We start from the raw sequence: 12,468 nt of genomic DNA on the forward strand, positions 1-12,468 counted from the left end.
GCTCAACGGGGAACGTGCAAAGCCATGGGGTGAGAGGGTGGAAAGGAAGGCAGCGCAGGGAGAACGAGCAGGTAGGCAGCAAAATGGGGTCGGATACATCAGGGACAGGCAGCATCTTTCTGTACCCCGCTCTTCAATAGCCTCAGGCTGCAGTTACAGCAGGAACTGCCTCCTCTGCCCTCCTGCAATGACGGGCAGATCTGGGGACAGTCTGGGTTTGGGACTGGTCAGACTGGGCAGGCTTTCCTTCGGGATAAGCTGTGCCAGCAGAGATTTCTTGCGGCTCTGCCAAGTGATGAGGAGACATCAGATTGAAAGGTAGCCCTGGATTCCTGGAAGCTCATGAGCAAGCTTGCAGTGACAGCCCAAAATAGCCAAACATTTTAAAAAGAAGCCTAGCTGAGCCCTACTTGTTTGCAAAATGTGTGGAGGAAGGTGGGATAAAACAGTACAGCTTAGCTTGCATTCTGCTGTTAAGTAAGCCTTTAGCTGTTTAAGGTTGCAGAGAGTATTTTAATGCTATTGACAGGGTGCAATTGCTGCAGCACCATCTCTCCGGGTTTGCAGAGGCCTGGATCAATAGCTGTGAGAAATGGAGACTGCAGCCCTTCGTCTCCGGGAGGTGTGAGCAGAGATGTCAGAGGACGATAATTGAAACAGCGACGTTCTCCTCCCCGCCTCTTCCCCGAGCCAACCCAAGGTGTGTGTACGCTTATGGTGAGCACTCTCCTGCCTCACACAGCCCGCAGTGCCAGCATTGCTTGTATCCGAGGAAAACCTCTGCTTCCTTCCATGTCTTCCCACTAACTGAGAAGGAGCTCGGCCCAGTGTAACCCACAGGGATGTTTGGGTGGGTTCAAGCCTCGCCAAGGAAAAATTAAAAAGATGTAGCCTGCCAAGGCTGGAATATTGGCGTGAGTTCTTGACAGGGGGATCCCACTCTGGAGTCAGTGTTTATAGGTAGAGCAGGGAAGGATACCACCCCCTCTACCCCCAGTCTGACACCCTAATTCCAGTCTGAATTACTTATTTATCATTTACAATTAACATTTCCCATGATTTGTTCCTCCAATTGGAGAAACGATGAGAAAGCCACTGACCCTCAGAAGGAGGCTACAGTATTTTGTTATTCTGGGGTTCTCCCTGCTAAGGACTCTTGCTGGGGCACTCTCAGTTTGTTACCTGCTCAAGAATTTGGTCCTGTAATTGAAGTTAGAGCTGCTGAGCTATCTTGGGTCAGGATGCCCATGCTACTAGTATGACTAGTGCTACCCTGCATCCTTTAGCAGTCACTACAGTAGGTTTTATTCTTTTTAGCAGCCATGTTATACAAAGTATATATATAGTCACCATGATCATTAAAATAATTGTCTGATGGAATTGTTGGTTTAAGTATCTTGTCCTACTCATTGACTGTCTCCGCTCAGCAAATGGCAAGACAAGTAATTATCTGTACCCTGACGGGCTGATCTGTATTCAGGGGAGCTTTTAGAGCTGAGGGAGCTCAGGAGTTTGCTCTGTCAGGTGCTTCACATGAAATGCTTCGCGTCTCAGGCTTGACTTAGGCTCTAGAAGTGCCTAAAGAGTTGTACTCACTTTCATGTGAGTAGAAGTTTGATCCTAGTCCAACTTCAGAGAGAAGGAAAAAAAAATCGCTGCTAATAAAAGCTTTCACTCTGAAAGCAAACCTTTCCAGCATGCGTGTCAAGCTGTCACGTACCGAACATCCAGACTGTTTCATGGCTTCACAAAACCAAAGAAACATACCCTGTCCCAAGCGTCTTATAAAATTAGGGCCAATTTTTTGAACCTCTACCCACTCTGGTAATCCTGTTGCCTTTTGAGGTTCTGCCACACGGGCAAGATAAGTGAATTCATGCTCTAATTTTAGACTTAATGCAATTTGCTGAGAAGACAGCAAATGGAAAAGGATTACTACTGGGAGTGGGAGCAAATTGATGGTAATAATGTTACTGAAAATTGGACGTAGAAGGTGAACAATCCTTATACTTCCGCTCTCACCAGGGATTGAAAACCCCAGCCATGGCAGGAACCAAAGGACGTAAGGCTGCCTGAGAGCAAGACAACTTGCTGGCTGCACATGGGGTAAGCAGGTGGCTCTGCCAGCATTTCCCCACATCCCCACTCCACGCAGAGCGAGATTGCCGTATGCGGCTACTAAATCTGCTGGTGACAATTTTGAGAGCAAGAGAGCTAGCCATCTGGCTTCTGCTTGTCCTGGGCATTTAGGGATGAAAAAGGAAACTGGAAAGGTAAATAGTGAATTGCTTCATGTGTTGATTTTCAGCCGAGATTTCTCTCTGCAGTGCCTAGACACATTTGCCCATCTAAGTGAGTGGGATTGACTGTGTCTTCCCAGAAAGGGGAGAGGGGGGTGGAATTAGTGTGTAAGCTCTGGGAGAGCTGTGCAAAGCAATACACTGCCAAATCTAACAGCTGAGGCGATGTATTCTGGTCTGCATCCAGGAAAAGGACTTAACTTTTCAGGGTGTAACTCACACGTGCCAATGCCCAGGAGGCGTCTCCAACCCCGCAGCTCCATGAAGAACATGCAGGCAGGGTGAGAGATTCAAAAGAAAGGCCCAAGCTCTGGGGCAAGCATCACAGTTGCCAGGGGAGGCTCAGGCATCGATCTGGGCTGGAAGTGAGTCCTTTCTTAGCATTAAGTGTGTGCCAAACCAGCTTGCTGAGGTTCAGCCCCTCTCCCAGGTAGAGGGCAAAAAGAGAGAGGTGGTGACAAGGAGGATGCTCCTCGGCTGCTCCTCAGGTTCTTCACCTGGGCCAGTGTCGATCTTACCCTGATCCCTAACTTACCTTACCTGCTTACCCCTAACTCTTCCTCCTTTGTAAAAGGAGCTAAACAACCCTCTCATGTCTAGCTTAAAAATACGCTGTGCCTTGAAGCCATCTCCTTATGCCTTTTTTGTCGTAGTTTTATTGAAAAAGCTGGTATTAACATATTTATATTTTTATTCAACAACAGTTAGCTAATTTGTGCAACACAAAGAATGCAGCCATGAACAACAGCTTTCAAAACAATCAGATTTACCAACTTTACCATCACTTACTCTACACCACTGAAAGCTCAAACTAAAAAGAGAAAGAAAGTTGGAAACGTTCACAATGACGATGTTAACTTTCCATACATTCAAGAAGACCAGGAAACCGAGCTGTAGTAGCAAAGTCAAAGACGTGAAGGGAATACTGGTCTTTGAAAGATTTCTATTTATTTCCTCTGTAATCACTTCATGGTATTTTGGTTGGGTAGTTCATTAGTTTTATAAAGCTCCAAAGATATATTTACTTATTTAATTTTAACAAGATCTTTTTGGTACCCAGTGCTGTAACAGAGTAAGGTACTTCAAATTAAGAAAAAGAAAGAAAAAAAGTTGTATTAAGATCTGCTTTATAATGTTATCTATAGACTCTTACTTGAGAATGTTAAAAGCTAAATATATGTTCTACAGTACTTCTAGCTGTAAATGCCAATATGCGCTCATAGCATTTTTTTTTAATCTTTATTTTTTGAGCTGCAAAGATTAATGAGGAGGCCAAAAGTCAAAGAAATCGTATGACACCCTTGAAGCAGTAGTTTGGCATTAGCAATTTTTCTATACAATTTACCACATTCTTAAACCTTTTTACAAGGAAAAAAAAAAAAAAGCAGTTTTGTTAAATTTCATTAGAATAAATATGTACATATACTGTCCATGCCTGCTAGAGCATACAGTATTTTATAAACAAACATTCCTCATTCCCTTTAAAACTAACCTACACATTTCATACCGTATGTGTTTAGTATGGCTGGAAACTGATGCACATGCGTTTGTGCTTCTACACACAAAATTTACAGCGTTGATGTAGAAAACTTCAAACATACAGATTTCACGCGCTGCATTAAGACGTCCTATAAAAGAGCTGTAGACTTGGTTTTTCTACTTCTTGTAAGCAGATTTTTCACCCACCCTTTCTCCCAAACCCAAATACAAAAGCATGCAGATCTCTTTATCAGTACATTCTTCACTCACCAAAGAAATCAGTGCATAATGGCTTAAAGATTTTTATTTTTTTTTTTTTTCTGAGGAGTTTTAATATGGGCAGATAAACAGGTCATCTCAGTTGTGCTCTTGTATTCGTGATCTAAGAAATCCTTTGGGATATCAATTTTTCTGCCAGAGCTATTAGGGAGGCAGACAATTTTCTCCTGGATGAAGAGGACTTCCTGCCCACTACGCTTTTCCCATAAACTTCCCGAATGAGGTACATCAATTCCTTGTACTTTCACTTGCCATTTCCATCACTATTCATTTGGAAATAGTGATAGATCTCTCTTAGAGCTAGATTTCACAGAAATGTATTTACGTGGAAGAAGGTTTGGTTTGGAGGGTTTGTGTTTTCCTGTTTTTCCAGAAATACCTTTGTCATCTAGCAGTGGACTTAAAAACTTTAAAATTCACTGAGCAATGCTACATCTCACAGTACCTTTTTTTTTTATAGTGACAGAGATCGTGGCATTGTCTGTGTTCCCCAAATGCCAGGATGAAAACAATTGTGCTGCAAAAAGCAAACAAGGGATTTTCTGAGGTGTCTAGAAGTGATGCAACTTTGCTTCCACTGGTATTTTTAGCCAAGACTTCCAGAACTCCAAAACCCCAAACAATGGTGTGGGTTTATGTATTAACTCTGCCAGGCTGTGTTTGAACAGCCAGCCCCCGTGGAGTAGTAATACCAAGGTCTTAAATAGTCCTCCACCTGGTGAGGATGCTAATTATTGTTTTAAACAGAGCAAAGAGATTGATGGAGAATGAACTTCTTAAAATACGCTGGCTAGCTCTATCAGTCTGTCACTTATTCACTTGGGAAGTTAAAGCACACAGTTAGTAATGTGACTAAATACTGAAGAGATGTCATAAAGAAGGGAACAAGGCAGGTGAGACAGGACAGCCTTTCACCAGCAGGACTTTTGGAGGCCCTTCCACCGTGCCATGTGGCCTAAAGGGATGCAGCTATTCGTTCATTGACTCACAAACAGACTTGGCTTGGTTGAAAGACAGAAAAATGTTACTTGAAAAAAGTAAAATAAAATAAAGCAAAAGGCTCTAACAATGTGGTAAATGCCGTGGACTGCAAAAGCAGGCAGTGCACCAGAACAGCGTGGTCCTGTGAACCACTGAGACCCTCAAAAGGACTGTCAGGAGTTGAGGAGTCTCAGCCCTCCTCAGGAACGCTCCCCAAATAAATAAATACCCCTGTTTGGTAAAGGAACCGATACAGACCACAGTACTGGATTTGCAGTCGTGCCTTTTACTTATACAGTTGCAGTGATGGAAAATAGTTGGCTTGCCACCAATAATGATACAGGCGGAGGGATGAAAGGATGCAACCTACAAATCCCACCACAGAAGCCACAATTTTTGTGAGGATCACATCCTTCTACAATTCTCAAGAGGCTGGTTTGTAAGTAGAGAGGGATATTGATAAATCTAGTGCATTTCTGAGTTCACTTTATCCTGAAATATGTACAGATTGTTTGTCGCTGCTATAGCAATGATGTTCTCGGTTGGGTGCCACGCCGTGTGCAAGATCTTCTTCGTAAAGTCCAAACTGTCAACACTGATGTCATCTTTCCTCCGTTTGCCACCGACGCAGACTCTCCGGGGCTTAAGGATAGCTCGTGGTTTGCTGCTCTCTCGGGATGCCTCCAAGGTAACATCCCGCTTGGTGTTTCGGTCAAACATTCGGAAAAAGTTGTTATATGCACCTGTCATGATGACGCTGGAGAGAAGGGGGGGAAAAGACATGATTAAACAGCAGGTTGGGGGAAGTCTACTGACGTGAATGGACAGAGACAGCTGAGTATTGACCTTAGAATAAGATGGCTTCTGGTTTCAGAAACAGTACAAAACATGGGATTTTCCTCAGAGTGAACGGTTTTCTCCCCTCCAATGTATTCAATGAAATGTCCAGTTACCCCAAAACTAGCTTCTGTACAAAAAAATCATGTCAGGGCCCTGACATCATGAGACTGACTTCACAGGACAATAAAAGCGACACGTTCACCTAAGTTCTTTTTAATTACCCTCCAGCTTTTTACAAGCTTTTAAGGGTCATAGTTCCAGGCTTTTTTCTTTCTCCAGAGCCTTACCTTTTTTGACAGCTGAGATTACCGTGATTCCAGAAACACTCTTTAAGAAAAAAAAAGAGCTTTGCAGAAGTAAATTTATTTTCAGAATAAACCCTTTTCCTTTCTGAAGCCATAGACCCATTAGAAAGTGTAGGCACTATTAAAATTTTTATCTACAATACTTCTTAAAAATAAATATATTGATAAATAGGATTCTTTTATCTTCCATGTAAAGTTTGACTGAAGCATCAAGTCAGGATATATTTCTGGATCTGGGAGAAAGGGACAAAAAGCATACCTCGTCCTCTATAAAAATTACCCCATTAATCAGCTTGTAGCTTGAAATAATGAATTTTCAGTTGCTTCATTTCCCCATTCCCCAGGGGGGGATATTTTGTCACTGACTTTAATGAATTCAGGATTTCATCCATGGCCCTCACGTTATTGGATTAGCATAATCATGGATCTTAGAGCCTTGTTTGAGAGCTCATCCCCTGAAAACTTTTTCTCTATCTGAGTCTAGGGCCACACTCCTCTCACCTTTCCCATCAGAGCCCAAATTAGTGAATTTTTGTGCTTCCATTCCAGAAGAGGAACCCACCCTGAACTGTCAGGTCTCCATGGGAGAAGCTGTGCTTTTAGTTCTAAGAAAGACTTGGGCAACCAGTAAATATTTGCCTTTCTGGTACAGCCCAACAGAGCATATTTAACGTGCCTTGCATTTAATAAACTCATCTCCATCGCAGATGACAGCTGCGTTGCTGGAGCATTTGGCTGTGGTTTCCCACCTGGGAGGAGCTGCGCAGAGCTGTGGGCTGGCCCCACGGCAGCTGCGTATGAACAGTGGGAGAAGTCAGAGCCAGAAACTGTGCTCTCTGCTGGACGTGCTAGCTGGTGAGAGCTGATGCCCCTGGATTCAGGAGCTGTCTTACACCACATGCATAGACCCAGCCAGTGTTGCCTTGATCTCATTTGGGGCCATCAATAGCTGCTGTAATACCGATGAGCGATACACCCCAACCCCACCAACAGAGCCGTGGAGCTAACTGCGGTTGCGCTACAGCTACCAAATGGCAGCAGCTCTGCTCCTTCAGGGACTCTGCAGGGTGGCTGGCTCAGGGGAGCTGGATGTGCACAGAGTCACCAGCAGGACTGGCAGCTCTGCCGTGCCCTGGTGTTAGTTGGTAGCACGCAGCCTTCCCTTTGCTCAAGGGCTGCTGCTCCTGCTTGCTGCTGAGCCCAGGGTGGCCAGGGGAGGTACTGCCCATAGGTGGTTACGGCCAGCCCTGGCTGACTGCAGCTAGGCTGGCCGCAGAGGTTTTTTTTTTCCCTCACCTTCCCCACTTGCAAAGGCCTGGCACAGTTCTGCTCATTAAGCCCACACAAACAACCTTGCATGCTTTAAAAAAAAAGTCAGTGTGACAGCTTGATAAAACGTACCCCAGAAGCTACAGAAAGCCTATTGATCAAGATTAGTGCCCAGTTCAGAAATTGAATCAACAGCAGTAAATCTAATGTTTCACTCCTTCCGAATCACCGTGTCTTGTCATTAGGGCTCCTGCTACGATGGTTGGTCACAACACGAAGCAGCAGAGATGATTCTGTACCTCAGTGCTCACACCCACAATTAGCGATGCTGACAGTACTGTGGTGGGGTTAGTTGGTTGGTTGGGTTTTTTTTTTGTTTTTTTTTTTTTTTCCCCTCGGGCAAAATTTTGAAACAGGCTCCCAGAGCAGGGCACCACGTGCCATGGGCTGCAGAGCTGCACTGGCTGAGACTCGGCTCCCCCGGGAATAAGGAGCCTGCACCAGATGAAGGCAGGCGCCATCGGGGAGCAGTTTTCATGCAGGCAATGTACCAATGCACCAACTGCACGGAGAAGTGCTTGTCAAAAAATCTTTTTTTAGGTTTTGCTTGCAGTAAAGCTGCTTTTACAGTCCATTTGCTTTTTAATTTCTTCAACTCACATATTTTTAAAAGTCTGTTTCCTTCAGTTGGATTTATTGCGGGGCTTTTTTTAACATATGTAGATGACTACTTTTCATGCTGGCCCTGTTTTTCTGTAGTTTAATGGCTCAGTAAAAAATAGCATTATGTAAATGAGAAAGTGCCCGTTCGTGTTTGAGATCACAAACCCAGATGGATTATAACCTTACCTGCCGCTTAAAATAACAATAAATGAGAGCGAGAACTAGATGTAACCCTGCAATTTATTCCTGTTCAGGAAAATATAATATACAATAACGGAATGTATGTGATAAGGAGGATTATAAATATACATATGTACAAGAATTAAAATGGTAGCTGAGTCTAGGAAGTGCCTACCCTGTATTTCCAGACTGCGTGCCAGGCACAGCAGTGCTACAAGGAGTGCCTGCACCCCATGCTGGTTCAAGAAACCAAAGCCTCCCAGCCCAAAGCTCCCCACACGAACTCACGGGTGTGTAAGGCAGCAGCCCCAAAAAGCTCTGCCTCAGCTCCTTGAATTTTGCTGCAAAGCATGGCCAGAGTCCCACGTCATCTGGGCAGGGGCGTTTGGGGCTCAAAGCACGCAGCGGTGGCCCCTGAGGAGCAGCAGACTGATGGCTCAGGCAGAAGCAAAGCTGCACTCTGTGCAAACCACCACAGCCAGAGGCAGGAGGATTATTAAAAAAAAAAAAAAAAAGGTGGGGTGGGGGGGTGGGGACACACACACACACACACACACTAGCAGCACCCCAAGCCAACCCCTGTGCTGCCCTGGGAACCAGGCCACCCTCGGTGCAGCACACTGTGAGCACGCTCTGCCTGCTCCTTCAGAGCTGCTCCAAGCAAGCACTGAGAGTTTCTGACAATCCTGCACACATGCTTTGGGCGACAACACGAGCTGCGAGTAATTCTTCCTGCCTGTGCTGACACTGTGGCATTTTTCCTTACCAAGGAGGCAATCTGAGGCAGCTCACTGCCACGCTTAAGTCCCACAGCCCTGGGTCACTTGGGCACAGAGCCTTACCCCTTATTTTTTCCTCTACAAGCAGAACAAATATATTCTTACAGGGGGTAAAGGAAAAATCCAGTGCAATCCTACTTTCATTACATTGACTTTTCTGTTCACTCCCTCCCTAGTTGCCATTCTGTTCTCTCTTTCTATTTCTCCCCTTCTAATCATGAAATTGCAGTCTTTACCACAGTTTGCAGTTAGGTTTTCCTTTGCCATGTCCTCTTATTCCCCTCTCTTCCATTTCCCTTTATCCTGCTTCTCTCCTCCCTGCCAGTGATGTGTCCTCCCCAGCTCTGCCCTCAGCTCCCTGCTCCCTCCTGTCTCTCCGGCTTCCCTTTGTCTTTTCCCTTTGTCTGTTCCTTTTTCCTTCCTCTTTGCTCTTCATGTTAGTCCAGGGGGTCCCACTGCTCACCCATCCCTTGCCATCTCCCACTGTCTCCACCTTACCCTCACAGACAGCTTGCTCAGCTCTCAGGGGCTTCAGGCTGCCACCCGTGCCTTCTCCTTTGGGCTGCAGGCCGAACAAAGCAGCAGATGGGCAGATTTACTCTCTCAGCAGGTACAAACGAGTGGTTCCTGTGCCCTTGAATCTGGCAGAAGTTTGGTAGCAGCGGCCCCAGACGTGTCAGGGTGCTAGGAGATCAGCAGAGCCTGTCTGGCCATACAAAGCCTACCAGATCACCAGGGGATGCGGGGGGGAGATGCTCTACGGCTCGTCTATTCCACGTGAATACTTGCCATGGGCTGTAAAAGAGACTTCTGCGTGCAACGTGCACATAATCTGCTTTTGAGCTGGGCACTCAGAGCACAGGGCCTGAGGACCTTAGCACAAAATCCCAGGAACTGGAGCCCATTGCAGCAGGAGGGAGGGGCTGTTTCAAATCAGCACAGCACCAACTGCTGCCTCTTAAACCAGTGCCCACTGGGCGCAGGTTTCTTCACCCATACTCTGCTGAGCCGGTAGCCAGTGATATTTCAGGTAAACTCTATTATTAAAAAAAAAAAAAATCAATTTCCCATCTGTACAATTGTCTGGAGCAAAGGACTTGAGACTAAGAGTTCTTCCTACTTGCACTGCAAGAAGAATACACAGCACTAAACAGGCAGACGTTTACCTACGGAGAACTATCTTATTTTGCGTGACACCAGTAGTTGTTCCTCTAGGGTTTCATTTAGGGCCAGAGTTTTAGGGTCTACAGCAGCACCCCAGCAACTACTGACGTCTTCAGCATCTTTAAGCACCTTAATGCCATAAAGCATCTGGCTTTCAATATTTTGGTTTCGGTAATGACTCTGTTAAACAAAAAGCTTCGGTATGTAGCTTTCCTCTCTAAAACATTCTGCTTCTGTTGGAAGGTCAACACATTTCCTATTCCACCAACCTCAAGGGTATCTGAATAGGCCTTCAACATTTGTACTAAACAGCAGTGAGACTTTCTTCCACGATACTCTTTAAGCATTGACATTTCATCAGACATGTCAGTCACTGAGGACTGGGATACCTCTGTCTCCAGACCCTGCGGTACATCTCAGCACAGGAAGGGGACATTTCTTTGACCTGAAACCACCTCCCCAGTTACACTTTGAGCCCTATGTGTGCAAGAGCTCAATACCACACCTGCCAGTGCAGAATAGCACGTCTGCAGCCTTCTGGGACTACCATGCAAAGCCCAACAGACCTTTTTGTGGCAATCATCTGACCTTATGAGAAGAAAGGATTTGTCCCAGGAAAAGTCTTCAAAATATTTTTCATGGGAATAAATAACGATGAGATTTATTACGACAAAGGGAAGGGAGGGAGCACCACTGCAAACAAGTTTTCTCTCACCACTAGACTGCTATATGCGTTATGCGGTAGGTCTGTAGGTTTTACAGTTTTACTGTATCCTGCGCTGAGTGAAGCAACTGACCTCACATCCTAAAGGAGCTTCTTTAAACTCCCTGGGGATATGCGATGGAAAAGCTTGAGGTTCAGGGCTGCAACACTCTGGGACAGTTGGCTGGGATAACACTGGATATAAGAACAGGGAATTCCCAAGTCCTTCCAAGCTAATATTTGACATGCCGAGCCTTGATAGTGAAATGATATCTTCTAGCTCCCCAGCACGGAGCATGCTGCCAGACGGGCATAAATGGTTAACGTTTGGTGCACTTGGACCTGCCAATCCCGCCTGATTGGAGTGAAGGCTGACGGGTTTTCGCCAGGATGACTGACAGTTCAGTAGGAAAGGGCTGACTGAACAGCTGTACGTGACTCCATTCATCTGCTTACAGCATATCACTTATCACAATGGTATTCAGAAGCCTCCCTGGAAGGGGTCCTATACACCCATTCATTTGAAATCTTAAAAAAAAAAAAAATAGTAATTAAGGTATTCATTTACTACCATGTAGAATATACTACACTTTTTTGCTTTTGCTGGTTTCTTCTGTAACACACAAAAAGCTCCGTAAGTGCTAAGTTTAGAGGTAAAACTGAAATACAGAAGGGGTATGGTTGGCAATGAGAAGGGTCTTGTGGGTCCTTATTGAAAGTCTTGACTTTGGAAGTGAATGGAAGAACAAAATGCGATTGTTGTACAAAGCATAGCTCACACATTCTCCATAGTCACATAAAGATGTATACATAACAAAGATGACGTGATTTTAGTGTACTATACTCCACCACAGATAATATGTGCTCATCTGCCTGCATTACTGTAAGACCCTTGCTTGACTCCCTCCCCGACCACAGTTCCTGCCCAAGCACCTAGTGATTAATGTGCCCTTCAGCAAATGAGATAGGGTCTGTCTGATCGTATTAGTTCCTGTTCATTGGAGTAACTGAGCATCAATCACGTTCTAATCAGAGCCCACGTACATTGATTTTTTTTTTGTAAACGGCCTCACCATCGGGTTCTATCGTAGCCTAGATTAACTCCTTAATAATGACAACATTAATAAGAAGTATTTTCTGCTAAATAATAAACACGCTTTCATTTTTAACCGAACGGTCCTGTCACTTTAATTTGTCATTGTAACTTTTAAGTCTACAAAAGATAAAAATACCAAGTTTAGAAATGCAATTATTAATGTTATGTATATGAATTAGTGTTATAAATGTTATAGTACAGCATCTCTTGTGAGTACTGTTGTTAACAGGTATTGCTTACCTTTAACAGTAGGTCTTTTTAAAAAATACATACCAAAAAGACCAAATGAAGTGACCTTACTATTAAAATGAACTGTTCTTTAAGGGTTACTGGTACCCAAATATAATTTAAATTATGATCTGCCAAAACCAAAATAATCTTGCAGTGTGTAGCAAAACAATAAAATACGTGTCAAGCACAGAAGCAAGAA

At 44.5% G+C, this 12,468-nt stretch overlaps 1 protein-coding gene across 6 annotated transcripts in view; it reads right to left on the bottom strand.

Moving 5' to 3' along the window:
- Nucleotides 1-2,948: 2,948 nt before the first annotated feature.
- PPP2R2C (protein phosphatase 2 regulatory subunit Bgamma) overlaps nt 2,949-12,468 on the bottom strand; it is a 188,638-nt gene continuing 179,118 nt past the window's right edge. For 5 of the 6 annotated variants that reach the window (XM_035547190.2, XM_035547185.2, XM_035547186.2 and 2 more), the window contains one exon: nt 3,015-5,796. In XM_035547190.2, coding sequence (XP_035403083.1) covers nt 5,505-5,796 — 292 coding nt within the window. In that variant the 3' untranslated portion in view covers nt 3,015-5,504. Of the gene's footprint in view, nt 5,797-12,468 lie in introns of all 6 variants that reach the window. The other variant, XM_035547184.2, reaches the window with a different exon arrangement.

This window comes from Cygnus atratus, chromosome 4 (genome assembly GCF_013377495.2).
Source record: "Cygnus atratus isolate AKBS03 ecotype Queensland, Australia chromosome 4, CAtr_DNAZoo_HiC_assembly, whole genome shotgun sequence".
In the NCBI taxonomy this organism is placed as follows: domain Eukaryota; kingdom Metazoa; phylum Chordata; class Aves; order Anseriformes; family Anatidae; genus Cygnus; species Cygnus atratus.